Source organism: Orcinus orca, chromosome 16, assembly GCF_937001465.1.
Source record: "Orcinus orca chromosome 16, mOrcOrc1.1, whole genome shotgun sequence".
In the NCBI taxonomy this organism is placed as follows: domain Eukaryota; kingdom Metazoa; phylum Chordata; class Mammalia; order Artiodactyla; family Delphinidae; genus Orcinus; species Orcinus orca.
In genome coordinates this window covers 31,669,058-31,685,230 of record NC_064574.1, presented here as the reverse complement: position 1 = coordinate 31,685,230, position 16,173 = coordinate 31,669,058, and the positions used below count along the sequence as shown (strand labels likewise).

Below are 16,173 nucleotides of genomic sequence, written 5' to 3'. Positions count from 1 at the left end.
TGGATGGTCTGGGAGATTTCTGCATGCTTATTGGTGAAATGGAGCCTCATTTCTCACAAGAGCAACCTTAAAAGAATTTTATATGGCTTTTCCTCCTTCCTTACCACCTCCCATTTCCCCAAGTCCTGCTTCCTGGGATTGATTGTCTCCAAAATAAGCCACCTGCACCCAAGCATGTTCAGGCTCTGCTTTCAGGGAACCCAGCCAGGCAAAGCCAGCTTGGATGAGTGCTTTAGGAAATGTGCCTGAGGAGGTGGGACATAGCCCAGAGAAGTTTGGATAGGGCCTGGGAAGAGTAATTAAGACTCAGTGCTCTCAATCAGAGCATGCACTGGAGCTTAGGCCCTGGGGAAGAGGCCTCAGGCAGCTGGGGAAACAGTTCAGGTCAGAGGATGTTTGGGGAAAAGGAGAGGAGAGGATGGGCCCTCAGAAAAGGAGAAGGGCCACCAAGACCACCTCTGGCATCCTCCCTTCCTGTCAACCCTGGTACTCCTGAGGCCCAGGCATTCAGCAGAAATTCCCATCTCCTCTCTTTCTGGCTCTTACCCCACCTCACATTCCAGCAAAAGCTCAGTCTGGTGCAGAAATGCAACCCTTGCTCCTGGGCACAGGTATCACAAAATCAGAGGCCTCCTCATTTTAGTGAGTTTTTTTTTTAATTGAAGTACAGTTGATTTACAACATTGTGTTAGTTTTAGGAGGACAGCAAAGTGATACATATTTAATGTATATATCTATATTCTTTCTTTTTATTCTTTTCCATTATAAGTTATTACAAGATAAACACAAAGATTTATTGTATAGCACAGGAAACTATATTCACATCATATTTTGATTTGTTAACAAAATAATTGGAGTTTTTCACAGCCAACATAAACTAACAGTAAGTTCTCCCATGTGGAAAACCCAGCCTCCAGGCTCTGCAGTTCTCATGCAGCCTCCAAGTGAGAAAGGTCTTGGGCAGAGAGGCCTGGGTTCCAGACCCAGCTGGAGACAGCCTCCTGGCTTGATGACTTCAGGATAGTCACCAACCCTCTCATGTCACAATTTCTTAGCTGTGTAGTGGGAATAAGACTATTCAGGTCCCTTCCTACCCGGCAGGTACATGGTCCTGGGGTTTGAAAGCAAAGTGCTCTGTGGGGAGCCTCAAGTTATAAACTGGGCGGATGTCTTTTTCAATCGAAAAAAAATTGATGCCCACCAGATGTTAGGTTGTGTGCTAGGCGTTGTATAAAATACAAAATGCCAAAGCCAACTAACCAAGAGCCTGTCAACTCTCCCTTTTTTACCTGAATTACCTGGATTCTCACCCAACCCCTGTCCTTCCATCTTTTCCCCAAGCTCTTCCATCATGATGAAATGGAGCTGGGCTCTGTGGGGCCCTCCTGGGTACAAATATTTTAGTGTCCCCACTTCTTGTTTGTAGGAAATAAGCTTCATTCAGCTTCCTTGACCTTCCCTGAGTTCCAAAGGGCAGATTCAAACAGTTGCTAATCAGGGAAGGGAAAGGGTGGAGAAACAAAGGAGAAGCAGTCCAGAAACTAGTGCAGCAATAAAGCAAGGTCCTGGTTCCTACTCAAGGAATATACATAACAATACCTTTGAGCTCTTCTGCAGGAACTAAGGCTCCCACCCATGTGGAGGATGGTAACTTCAGGCTGAGCACAAGATTCCTGGAACACTGCCCTGTTACCTCATCATCAACCAACGAGAAGAAAGTCTGCACACAGTGGAAGATAATGTAGACCCTGACCCCTTCCTTAAATAATTCTTCCTTTAAAAATTTTCATGGTAGCTTCCTCTGCTGTAGGCCCAAGAGGTTGCTGCCGACATGGGCAAGTTCATGAAACCCAGGAAGGTGGTGCTGGTCCTGGCCGGTCACTACTCTGGACGCAAAGCGGTCATCGTAAAGAACATTGATGATGGCACCACAGACCGACCCTACAGGCATGCTCTGGTGGCTGGAATTGATCGCTATCCCCGCAAAGTGACAGCTGCCATGGGCAAAAAGAAAATTGCCAGGAGGTCAAAGATCAAGTCTTTTGTGAAAGTTTATAATTATAATCACCTCATGCCTACGTGGTACTCTGTGGATATCCCCTTGGACAAAACTGTTGTCAACAAGGATGTCTTCAGAGACCCTGCTCTCAAACACAAGGCCCGATGAGAGGCCAAGGTCAAGTTTGAGGAGAGATACAAGACTGGCAAGAACAAATGGTTCTTTCAGAAGCTGCGGTTTTAGGTCTGTCTTGTTTCAGTCATTAAAAATACAAAAATACAAAAAAAAAAAAACTTTCATGGTAGAGCAAATCTTGGGATTTAGCTTTTAGACATGAGTCCACCTTCTCCCCAGGTTGCCAGCCTCCTGAATAAAGCAATCTTTCCTTTCCAACCAACACTTGCCACTCGAGTTTTGGTTTTTGAGTGGCAAGCAGTCGAACCTGAGTTCAGTAACACTGACTCCATGCTGCTTCTCCCCCAGGATCTCATCCTGCCTTTCTTCCTATCAGTGTCTCCCTCAGTACTGGTCCTTGCCTTTTATCCTTCAGTACTCTCATATTTTTCACATTCTGAAGAAAAGATCATCTTTACCTTTTCTTTGTCAATGTCTCCGCAGTATTGTCAACTGAACTGTGCTTTCAGCTCTTAACCCAATCCAAACCAGGAGATAGCAAACTTTTCCTGCAAAGGGTGAGATATTTTATGCTTTTCAGGCCATGTGGTCTCTGTTACAGTTACTTAACTCTGGCACTGTAGTCCAGGGGCAGCCATAGATAATACATAAACATGTAGGCATGTCTGTGTTCCAATAAAACTTTATTTACAAAGACAGGCTAGATTTGGTCCACAGGGTATAGTTTGTGGGCTCCTGACCTAGGCAGTGCTTCTTAAATGTTAGTGTGCACATGAATAACCTGGAAATCTTGTTAAAATGCAGTCTCTGATTCAGTAGATCTAAGCTAGGGCTCAGCAGTCTGCATTTCTAACAAGCTCTCAGGTGATGCTGATGTGGTTGGTCTCAGGAGTGATACTCTCAATGACTTCTGTGACAGGTACAGCTGACTCAACCACCATTCCAAGTCTCTTCTCTCTTTCTGCCTCCCAACAGAAAGGCTGGAAAAGCCCCCCAAAAGCACTTTCTCATCTACCCCTGTTGCCAGGGTGGCCATATGGGTCAGTTCTGGCAAATATGATGAAAGCAAAATTCTGGAGGTCTTTCAAGAAGCTCATGAATTGCACCTTTCTCTCCCTCCTGAGTTCTCAACAATTTGAGAATTAAGACAAAGGAGTAGCATTTGAAGGCCTGAAATATCACCCTTATTACTTAAAAAGGCTAAGTTATTGTAGAACACAGTTTATTGTGAAATGGACCTGTTAACTGAATTACAGAAGTCTGACTAACTCCTCCCAGGTTGACTAGAATAGGTTTCCCTATCTGGATAGAGAGGTGTGGCTAAGACTTATGGCTCAAAGGAGCAGAGGAGAACTGGTAGCTGCAGGCAGGCTCTCTCCCTAGAGGAAAACTAGAGGTGCTTAGTTGAGCAAGCCCAGTTTATTCTTCCCAAATTTAGCAACCAGCCACATCATTCCATCTCCCCTGGGATAGGGTAAATACAGGGGTAGAGAGAAGCTGGAAGTGTATCAAAAAGAAGGAAACCATTTCAAGTGAGACAGCCACATCACTCCCCCTCCAATGATCTCTACTTTTTTGTTCTCTTAACATATTTGGTTTAACTACTAAACCGTCAGTCAAGAGGTGATGTGCAGAGTGATAGGGAAGTCCCACACCCACCTGCCTGAGACTGTAACAACAAATTTTTTTGCCTTTGGTATTTTTCTGGGAACACCAATGGGCAATTCCCACTTTTCCCACACCAAGCATCTGAAATGTGTCCTAAGACTACATTAAGTAAACCCCAAATTTATTTTGAACACAGGACCAAAATTCATCCCCTATCTTACTTATTGCTCAAATTATATTCAGCCATGTTGTCCACATAACTAATCAGAATTTGTGAATGTATTCATTCAACAAATATTTTATGAGCATCTGCTTTGTTCCAGGCAGTGTTCCAAGTGCTAAAGATGCAACAGTGTACAAAGATAAACATTCCTGCCCTAATGTAGCTCATAGTCCAATGAGGGGAATAGATAAGAAACAATCATTATAATAAATAAGTGATATTCCATGTTTGAAATGGTAAGCATCATGGAAAAAAAGTAGAGCAGGGAAGAAGGATCAGGAGTGCTGCGGGGGAAGGTGGATGTTACAGTGTAAAAGGTTGTCAGAATAGGTCTCTTCATGAAGATTGCATTGAGAAATTACTTGAAGTGGGGGGTTAGCAAAGCAGATCATTGGAGGAGTGTTAGTGAGGGGTAGATTGCCTGAAGTGGAGTGAACAAAAGAAGGGGAGATCAGAGATGTAATGCAGGGTCAGATCAAGAGGAGTCCTTGCAGAGGAATGGCTTGATCTAATTTGTACTTTTATTTTTTTAATATTTTTTTACATTTTTTTAAAAATTGAGGTAACATTGGTTTATAACACTATATAAGTTTCATGTGTACATTATATTTAGACTTCTATATACATTACAGTGTGCTCACCACCAAAATTTACTTTCTATCCATCACCATACATCTGATACCCTTTACCCATTTCTCCACCCCCGCCCACTCTGGAGTCACCACTCTGTTCTTTGTATCTATGTGTTTGCTTTTATTTAGTTTTGTTTGTTCATTTATTTGAGTTTTTTGTTTGTTTGTTTGTTTGGTTGGTTGGTTGGTTTTGTTTTTTATATTCCACATATGAGTGAAGCCATATGGTATTTGTATTTCTCTGTCTGATTTATTTCACTGAGCAAGGACCCTCAAGTTCCATCCATCTTGTCACAAATGGCAAGATTTCATCTTTTTAATGGCTGAGTAGTATTCTATTGTGTGTGTGTATATATGTGTGTATCACTTCTTTATCCATTCATCAATTGATTGTTTCCATATCTTGGCGATTGTAAATAAAGCTACAATGAACATAGGGGTGCATATACCTTTTCAAATTACTGTTTTAATATTCATCAGATAAATACCCAGAATTGGAATAGCTGGATCATATGTTAGTTCTATTCTTAATTTTTTGAGGAATCTCTATACTGCTGTCCATAGTGGCTGCACCAATTTACATTCCCACCAACAGTGTATGAGGATTCCCTTTTCTCCACATTCTCTCCAACCCTTGTAATTTCTTGCCTTTTTAAAATTGAGGTATAGTTGACTTACCATGTTGTGTTAGTTTCTGGTGTACAGCAAAGTCATATATATATATCCTTTTCCATATACTTTTCCTCTATGGTTTATTATGGGATGTTGAATATAGTTCCCTGTGCTATACAGGAGGAGCTGGTTGTTTACCTATTTTATATATAGTAGTTTGTATCTTTGAATCCCAAACTCCTAATTTATCCCTCCCCCATCCCCTTTCCCCTTTGGTAAACATAAGTTTGTTTTCTATGTCTGTGAGTTTGTTTCTGTATTGTAAATAAGTTCATTTGTATCACATTTTAGATTCCACATGTAAGTGATAGCATATGGTATTTGTCTTTCTCTTTCTGACTTACTTCACTTAGTATGATAATCTCTAGGTCCATCCATGTTGCTGAAAATGGCATTATTTCATTCTTTTTCATGGTTAATACTCTATTGTGTGTGTGTGTGTATATATGTGTATATATATATATATATATATATGTACCCCACATCTTCTTTACCCATTCATCTGTCGATAGGCTGCTTCCATGTCTTGGCTATTGTAAATAGTGCTGCTATAGACATTAGGGTGCATGTATATGTTCAAATTAGTTTTCTCTAGATATATGCCCAGAAGTAGGATTTCTGGAGCATATGGTATCTCTATTTTCAGTTTTTAAAGTAACCTCCATACTGTTTTCCATAGTGGCTGCACCAATTTACATTCTCACCAACAGTGTAGGAGGCTTCCCTTTCCTCCACACCCTCTCCAGAATTTGTTATGTGTAGATTTTTAATGACAGCTATTCTGACTGGTGTGAGGTGATACCTCATTTTAGTTTTGATTTGTGCTTCTCTAATAGTGATGCTGAGCATCTTTTAATGTGCCTATTGGCCATATGTATGTCTTCTTTGGAGAAATGTCTATTTAGGCTTTCTGCCCATTTTTTGATAGGGTTGTTTATTTTTTTATTATTAAGTTGTATGAGCTGTGTGTATATTTTGAAAATTAAGCCCTTGTTGGCCACATCATTTGCAAAAGTTTTCTTCCAGTCCATAGGTTGCTTTTTCAGTTTGTTTATACTTTCCTTTGCTGTGCAAAAGCTCATAAGTTTGATTAGGTCCCATTTGTTTAGTTTTGGTTTTATTTCTATTGCCTTGGGCAACTGACCAAAGAAAACATTGGTACAATTTATGTCAGATAATGTTTTCCCTATGTTCTCTTCTAGGAGTTTTATGGTGTCATGTCTTACATTTAAGTTTTTAAGCCATTTTGAGTTTATTTTTTGTGCACAGTGTGAGGGAGTGTTCCTTGCCTTTTTGACAATAGCCATTCTAACCTGCATGAGGTGATATCTCATTGTGGTTTTTATTTGCATTTTCCTAATAATTAGTGATGTTGAACGTCTTTTCATGTGTCTGTTGGTCATCTGTGTATCTTCTTTTGAAAAATGTCTATTCAGCTCCTCTGATAATTTATGCTTCTAAAGGATCACCCTGGTTACTGTGTCAAGAACAGAAAGCAGGAAAGAAAGAGTAGAAACAACTCAAAGGAGGAGGTTCTGACAGGTGAGAGGAGGTGGTGGCTTGGATAAGAATGATAGTAGTGGAGGAGGTGAGAAGAGGTTGAATCCTCAATAAATCTTCAAGGTAGAACCAAAAGGATTTCTTGGCCATTTGGGTATGAGAAAGAAAAGAGTCAAGGATTTCATGATCATGCTTGCATTAAGATTGATAATATAAGATACTTGATCTTAGGGACTTCAGGAATGGCAGAGTAAAGAGCTTAGCAGACCCTCTCCACAGAAAAACAGCAAGTTAAGTGGCAAGAATTATTTTTTAAAAACATTTCGCAGTCTCTGGAATTGTCTTTAGGGCATACAGTAAGTGGAGAAAGATTCACTGAGAAAAATCAATAAAATCTCAGTAAGAACAGCAAGAGCCATGACCTGCTCCCTCTTTCCTCATCTCTTTGTATGGAAACTCTACTCCAGGTGAATGTGGTCAAAAGATAGGGGTTTCCTTTTCCTTCAGTTCCTAAAGTTTCACTCTGGATAGGGCAAGTCTCCAGTGTTTCTCATGTTCTTCTAGCCCTCATGTTCCTCCAGCCCCATATTCTAGGTGAGTGTGGATGAAAGGACTGAGATGCTCTTCCCCCCACCCAGACCCTATTTGTATAGTGGAAGCTTTAGGTGTGGCAAGCTGAAAATACTGAGGCTTTAATTACCCTTGCCCCTGCTCATTCATCAGGTAGAGGTTCCATGCTGAGAGGGGAAATCTAAGAATACAAAAGGCTACCACCCCTCCTGATACTACTTACATAGAAAGAGTATCATTCCAAAAGAAATAGGCCACTCTCCCTACTCCAGGTCCTGTGCAGTGGTGCAAAATTTCTTTCCAGGGGAAGAGACAGGAGAAGAGAAACTCCATAGTATGGCCCAAGAGGACTACTTGGAAGATAATAGGGAAAAATGCATGCGTAAGAGTGTTGTTGAAAACAAGGAGACCTTTGTGAAGGCTAATTGAGTGGGGGCTGGCAGCTCCACAATACTGGTAGCAACAAGTGAAGTGGCAGAGTGACTAGAAGTCTAACAGAAAGTTTAACAGAAGTTTAACAGGGTAAAACAGCCAAGAAGAACACTCCTGGGGTCAAAGTTGTCTCTGGAGGTCAGGAGGCTGTGCACATGTCATGGTCTACATGCACTGGAGAGCAATCAAAGGTAGACATGGATCAAACTTGTAAGCATTCCCCAAGCCACACACAGATTAATTAACAAAGGGCAGAAGACTCACAGGCACAGTGTGTTTAAGCACAACCTCTTATGAAACAGTGGCTATACAATAACCTACTCTGACTCAAAGGAAATTCTAAGCAGCCAGGATTAAAAATAAAACCACACACATCCCTAGAAGTCTTGACAAACGTATTTAAGCTAAGGCTGTGTTCTTTCAGGAGTGATAAATAAAGAACTTCCAAGCAGCTAGCCTCTGGCTAAATATGGGATCAAAACATAAATTCCCTGGACAGTGATAGCAACCTCCAACCTACACACATATACAAAAAAAAGAGAGAGAGAGAAAGAAAAATCTAACTGGCTGAAGGGGCCTAAGCACAAGCTTTGACTGATAAGTAACTTATGTGGATTCAAGGCTAACCCTTCGGTAGCCATAAAAAAATCTGAGCAGGGACATCAAATGCTGCCCACTGCAAGGGAAATCTACCACAAAATTAGCCCAGCCAAGTCACTAAACAAATAAATGAACTATCAAAGCAAACAACAATGTTAACCCCAGAGGAAGAAAGGAGTCAGTATCCAGAGTTGCTATATAATCTAAAATATCTACTTTAAAAAAAAAAGTATGAGACATACAAAGGAAATTGTGGCCTATACATAAGGAAGAAAGCAACTGCAAATAGAAATTACCTTTGAACAGGCCCAGATGATGGACAAAGCAGACAAAGACTCCAAAGTAACTATTATAAATATGTTGAAAGAATTGAAAGGAGCCATGCCTAAAGAACCAGAGGAACATGTGAAAAAATAATGCCCCATCAAATAGAGAACATGAATAAAAAATAGAAATTATAAAATAGAACCAAGTGGAAATTGTGAGGGTAAAAATTACAATAACCAAAATGAAAAATTCACTAAAAGGTTTCAACCATAGATTTGAGCTGGTAAAATAAAGAATCAGAAAACCAGAAGATAGATTAGTAGATACTACATAATCTGAAGAACAGAGAGGGAAAAAAATATTGAAGAAAAATTTACAGAGCTTTGGAGAAATGTAGAATACCAACAAGTGCATCCACATACATGTAATGGGAGTACCAGAAGAGGAAGCAAAAAGTGGGGTGGGCAGAAAAAACATTCAAAGTGGCTGAATACTGACCAAATTTGATGAAATATATTAATCTACACATCCAAGAGTCTCAACAAACTCCTGTAGGACAAACCTAAACAAATCTATACCCAGATATATCACAGTCAAATTGTTGAAATCCAAATATAAAGAAAAAATTTTCAAAACAGTAAGAAAAAATGACTCATCACATAAAACAGGATGCCAATAAGATTAACAGCTGACTTCTCATCAGAAAGAGTGGAGGCCAGAAGTTAGTGAGATAAAGTATTCAATGTGCTGAAAGTTAAAACCTTCAACCAAAAATATTATAGCCAGCAAAACTATCTTTCAAAAATGGTGGCAAAAGAAAGACATGACCAGATAAACAAAAGCAGAGAATTCATTGATAGCAAACCTACCTTATAAGAAATACTAAAGGCAGTTCTTCAGGATGAAGCTTATAATTCTAGACAGTAATTTAAAGCCATAGCAAAAAACATAGAGTGCCAGTAAAGGTAATTGTATAGATAATTATAAAAGACATTATAATAGCATATTTATTCTCTTATCTTTCTTTTAAAGAGTGATTGCATAAAGCAATATGTATATAATTGTATTAGTGAATGTGTAAAATGTAGAAATGTGATATATTTAACAATAACAGCAAACAGAAGGCAGGTAGAAACAAGATGCATTAGGGTGAAAAAATTAATTAAACCAGATGGTAACTGGAATCCATAGGACTAAATTAAGAAAACCAGAAATGGAAAATAAGAAGATTAATACAACAAACATAAATACGTTTGTTTTCCTTTCTTGTCTTGGTTTCTATAAAAGACATACAATTATATAAATTAATAATTATAGCAATGTATTTTTAGATGTAATTTGTGCAACAATAAAAGGGGAGAGGGTATGGAGCTATATAGGGCAACATTTTTTGAATTCATTGGAATTATGCTAATGAAATCTGAAGTAAATTTAATAAGTAAGCTGTATATTGTAAGCCCTGGAGCAACTGCTATCTCCCCATCTCCCCTACACTCAAACCCCTGGTAATTACATTCTACTTTCTATTCCTAAGAGTTCAACTTTTTTTTTCTTTTAGATTTCACATATAAGTGAGATCATACAGTGTTTGTCTTTCTCTGTCAGGCTAATTTCACACTGGGAAAAGAATAGTCCTTTTAACAAACGGTCCTGAAACTATTGGAATCCACATGCAAAAGAATGCATTTGGACCCTTACCTCACACCATACACAAAAATTAACATGAAATGGATCATAGACCTAAATGTAAGAGCTAAAATTGTAAAAATCTTAGAAAAAAATCATAGGTGTAAATTTTTGTGACCTTGGAAATTATTCCTTAGGTATGACACCAAAAGCATAAGCAATGAAAGAAAAAATACATAAATTGGACTACATCAATAAAAGAAAAACACAACTTCTGTGCTGCAAATGAATGCTGCCACCAACAAAGTGAAATGATAATTCACAATATGGGGGGGATTATCAAATCATATGTCTGATAAGGGACTTATATCCAGAATATATAAAGAATACTTCAATAATAAAATACAACACAATTTTTAAATTGGCAAACAATTTGAAGAGATATTTCTCCAAAGAAGATATATAAATAGCCAATAAACACATAAAAAGACACGACAGCATTACTCATTAGAGAAATGCAAATAAAAACTACAATGAAATGACACTTCATGCCCCCTAGGATGGCTATAATAAAAAGAGCAGGCAATAAAATGTGTTGGCAAAGATGTGAAGAATTTGGAACACTTGCACACTATTGGTGGGAATTTTAAATGGTGCAGCCACTTTGGAAACAATTTTTTCCTCAAAATGTGAAACATAGAATCAGCATATCCCCCAGCAATTCCACTCCATATACACTTGAGGTATATACTCAAGAGAAATGAAAACATTTACATCCTCACAAAAACTTGTACATGAATGTTTATAGCAGCATTATTCATAATAGTCAAAAAGTGGAAACAACCTAAATGTCCATCAACTGATGTATGGAGAAGCAAAATATGTTTATTTTCAAACAGTGTAACATTATTCAGCAATAAAAAGGAGTTAAGTATGATACATGCTACAACATTGTTGAACCTTGAAAATATGCTAAACGAAAGAAGCCAGTCACAAAATACCACATATTGTATTATTCTATTTATATGAAAAGTCCAGAATAGGCAAACCTATAGAGACAGAAAGTAAATTAGTGGTTGCCTTGGACTGGGGGGCATGGAATGGAGGAATGGGGAATGACTGCTAATGGGCATAGATTTTCTTTTAGAGGTAATGAATACAATCTAAATTTATATGGTATTAAAATAGATAGCTAGTGGGAAGCAGTGGCATAGCACAGAGAGATCAGCTTGGTGCTTTGTGACCACCTAGAAGGGTGGGATAGGAAGGGTGGGAGGGAGATGCAAGAGGGAGGGTATATGGGGATATATGTATACATACAGCTGATTCACTTCGTTATACAGCAGAAACTAACACAACATTGTAAAGCAATTATACTCCAATAAAGATGTTAAAAATTTTTTTTACATGGTGTTGATGTTTGCACAACCTTGTGAATAAACCAGAAAACACTTTAAGTGGGTGAAATTTATGGTGCATGTAATAAGTCTCAGCAAAGATGTATTTAAATGTTCATATTAAGATGTTCCAATAATTAAATGCATAGCCGTTTCAGTAGTAAAATGCTAACATATAGTGTTGCCCCAAATTTGAAAATAAACCCACTTTCTTCAAATATTTATTCTTCAAATATATTTTCTTCAAAAAATACATCCAGCCCTGACCTCTTTCTGAATTCCAGTCCACATTTTCTACTGCATGTAGGGCTCCCATCTGGATTTCATTGGACTCTCATGCTCACAAATTTCCCCCAAATCTGGTCTACCTCTTAGGTGCTTCTCTCTAATGATAGCCCCACCATTTTTGCAATCTTCTACACTGAAAATCTCAGTGCCATCTCTGATTACTACATCTCCCTTGTTCATAAGCCCAGGTGATTTCACTTCTGCCCAAGTTCACCCATTCTCTACCTCACCTCCATGCCAGCTATTGCTGCCTTAGTTCAGACTCTTAGGTTTGCTCCTGAATTAGTGAGACCTCTACTTTCACCAACCAACCTGTGCTAAAGCCAGATTAACATTCTCAAGAAGAGCACTGGTCATGTCACACTAAAGCTCAACAGCTCTCAGTGGTTTCCTGTGCTTGTTGAACAAAGTCCAAATTCCTTCTTCTGGAAAATCAGAATTTGGGGATATTTTATCCCCAAGCTATCTTTATCTGACTCTGATGATTCCCTTCAAAAATACTTTACATTAAAAACTATCTACTCTTTCCTTTGAGTGTCACTAAATGTCCCCACTTCCTTGCCTTTGCCTTATACATCATTTCTTCTTGTCCAAGAATCTCCAAAATTCCTGGTCAGGCTCCTCCATGAAGTTTTTCCCAAGCTGGAAGTGATTTCTCCTTCTACTAAACTCTCTTCAAACTCTATCACACACCAGCATGCCACAGATTACTCTCTATCAGATATTATAACTCTCTAGGTCCATTATGTATTTTGTTGTTATCTCTAACCTTCTTCTTCACTTCATCTCTTTTCTTTCTTCAATATTGCATCCAGCCCTTGTTATGGGATTCTTAAGTGCCTAATTTGTGCTTGACTTGTAATTCTCAGAGCCTCTAGCCCAGTGCCAGACACTTAAGAGGTACTCAGTAAATGCTCATGGAAACAAAGGAGGGAGGAGAAACAGAAGGTGTGCTTCCTGACTTTAAGGAACTTAGCTCATGTAGAAGCTGAACAAAAATTTTTTGATGCTTGACAGGATGAGGAAAGTATGACAATAAACATGTCTCACAAAGGTGACATTTAACGACACTGAGAGGAACTAGAAGAGGTTACTGATTGGGGTGAGATTTTAATACATGGATATGGAATGAAGAACATTCCAGGTTAAGGGAATAGCACCAACAAATAGCCAAGTTCACACATTTGCAAGAGGTGAACTGTGAAATATGATTGATGAGTAAGGTGCATGCTTGTATGAAAGAGGGAAGGGTTCTGTAGTTGGACATAAGCCTTGAAAATTACATTGGAGACTGATCATAGAAAGTGTTGGATTGCAGGGTAGAGAATTTGGACTTTATTCTGCACGCAATGAGTAACCCTTAAGATATTTATTTAACCAATGAAAGAGCTCAGGGTTTAAAGGAGGCAGAAAGGTAACTTCCTATAAAACAGCTTAGTGACCAGCTGCCAATTTGTCTTATTTGTAAATTCAGCTATGGGTGCCTGGAAATATAGGGTATGATGGGATTACATTTTAAAGGGACATCAAAAAATTCAGCTTCACTTTTTAAAAAATTATAAAAACCTCTATTTTCTTAAAGTACATGCAAGTTAACCAAAGTCTCCAGGGTCTGTTTGGATCATGTTTACTTTGGTACCTTGGAAGCTTGGCAGTTGTTTAGAAACTCAACTACAACTCACTTTTAAACAAAATCACCCTTGAGAATGGTGGGTTTGAGCTATCTCAATATATTAACTTGACATTGTGAGGCAGTTATGCTGCAGGTTCAGAGGGCTGATTAAATCTTAAAACGAGCACAGAACAGGTGCCAAAAAGCACACACTTTAATTGGATCCTTCAATAGAAGAGACAAAGAGGAAAAAGCAGCAACATAAATGGAGGCTATTTTATTGGTTAAAAGGAGACCTCCTCTGTGTCAGACAGGAAAATCTAGCATCAGATCCCATGTCTTTTCTTTAAGACTGTGGATATACAGAGAAAAGCACAAATTGACAGTCAGGGATAGAAGGAAACTGAGGCTCCAAGCTACATGTAAACCATTTGGAAGGAAGAAAGGAATGTTAAATACTAACAAAGGATTCAGTGAGAATTTCAATCTGCTATAGAAATTAATCATTGTATATATAATTTTTAATCAAATTCAACAGTTTTAACCTATAAGGCAGAGATACTTTTGCTCATTGGTAATAATCACATGCTTCTCCAAATTTCACACCCTCCCTGTTAGTTAGGTAGAGGCTAGGTGCCTGGTTCTGGCCAAGGGGCGGAGAGCAGAAATGATGTATGTTACTTGTAAGCTGAGGCATTTAGGAGCTGGTGTCCTCCCCTCCATGCTTTCTCTTCCCTTGTTACAACTGTCTTGGAGGCCCTAGGTTCTAAATAAATCAGCTGAGAAATAGTGGCCTATCTATTAACCTAGGCTCTGGAGTGAAAAATAGTTATGTTAAGCCACTGAGATATTAAGGTTTATTTGTACCATATCATAGCCTAGTCTATTCTACTAATTCATTCTACTAATTCATCCACCATTTCTTTCATTGTGTTAAGTCCCCTAATTTGGGGCTGGACACGTGACTACCCAAAATGAAGATTATATTTCTCAACCTCCCTAATGGCTGAGAGAAGCAATATGTTTAAAATCCAGCCAAAGGTCTGTAAGTGAATGTACTGTCTCTTCCTTAAAAGCAGCTGTAATATACCTTTTGCTCTTCTTCTTTGTCCTCTTCTTTATCTTGCTACCTGGAATGTAGATACTGCTATCTTGGACTAGAAGTCAAGGCCACAAGTACAGCAGCAACAGTAAAAGAAGCCAGAGTCCCTGATAGCATGGAGCACCATACCAACTGTGGACAGCCTGCCCAAAAATTTATGTGAGTAAGAAATAAATTTTTACCTTATTTAAGCCATTGTTGTTTCCAGAATCTTCCATATATTCAGATGTGTGACCATGTCAACCAGACCTATATCCAGTGGATTATCTGGCTTTTTCACTTCTGCAAGAGAGTGGCAAAAGGCCAGAATCAGCGCCAGCACTGCTCAGTCAAGAGGATAGTTTAAATAGATCCCTCAGGTTGCTTAGGAAAGCTCGACAACCCTTCAAGCAAAAAGATCCAGAAGCAGAGGATATTTGAGGATGTAGGTATGGTTAGCACAGAAGAGAGTCTCTGATTTACTTAGAAAGACAGTCCTACCTAGGAGGAAGAGGCCATAATTATTAATAACAATTTAGAGTCCATTCCTCTTCATCTTCTTGTCCCTGAGGTCAAATCCCAGAAGAAATAAAAACCTACACCCTCTCCCTGATTTGATTTTATTTTTATATTTTTAGGTTTCCCACTTCTCAGAAGAAATTCTTCCCCCATTTTGATTGAAACTCATTGCTACTTATTTCCCAGGCTTGCATTCATTTCTTAGTTTTTCCCTTCATGGTAAATGGTCCCTTCTACATAGTAAAATCTCAGTGGGTATGATATTTCCTTATTCTTTGTGTCCATTTCATTCCCATAATCCATGGTTTGATATTGAGAATATTATTCTGCTATGGAATGAAATGACCCCTGTATCTAATGAACAACCTAGAAGGAAGGAAAGCTCCACAAAGACAGGGATTCTTATCTGTGTATTTCTAGTACCTAGAAAAGTACCTTGCATATCATAGGAATTCTACAAATATTTGTTGAATTTAATATCTACTAGTCTTCTCTACTTAGCCTCACCACTATCCTACTATTTATCTCTAAGTTATATCACCTTATGCGTGTTCAATGTACAGAAATATCCTGAGTGGCCAACTGCCAGAATCTAGAAAAAATAAATTTTGGACTTAAATAAACTATTAGACATCTCTTTTTTTAGAGTAAACTTCATATACAGAATTTTAAGCAGTAGATAAATTAAAATATGAGCTTATTTTAAATTATAAAGCCTTGAAAATATATTTCTAAGTGTATTATTCAGCCCAATCTAGAATCAACCTGCAAAAAAGACAATCTCCCAAATTCAGTAGCATATAACAATAAGCATTGATTCTCATATACATCTGCATGTTGACTTATCTAAGCCAGCCTCAGCTGAGCATGGTTCCAAGCTATAGGCCAGGTCTAGATCTGCTCTATGTGTCGCCATATCTTCTGTGTCTAGTGGTTACCCAGGAAATGTTCTTCTCATGGCAAAGGCAGGAGCACAGATATAACTCCAACTACAAATGCACATTTCAAGCTT

The 16,173-nt window shown here is 38.5% G+C and overlaps 1 protein-coding gene across 1 annotated transcript; it reads left to right on the top strand.

Moving 5' to 3' along the window:
• The first annotated feature begins 1,801 nt into the window (after positions 1 to 1,801).
• LOC101282379 (60S ribosomal protein L27-like) lies at positions 1,802 to 2,292 on the top strand. Its single transcript, XM_033415702.2, has one exon. It carries the CDS (start codon positions 1,832 to 1,834, stop codon positions 2,165 to 2,167), a length of 336 nt encoding a protein of 111 aa, XP_033271593.1. The 5' UTR covers positions 1,802 to 1,831; the 3' UTR covers positions 2,168 to 2,292.
• Positions 2,293 to 16,173: the final 13,881 nt, after the last annotated feature.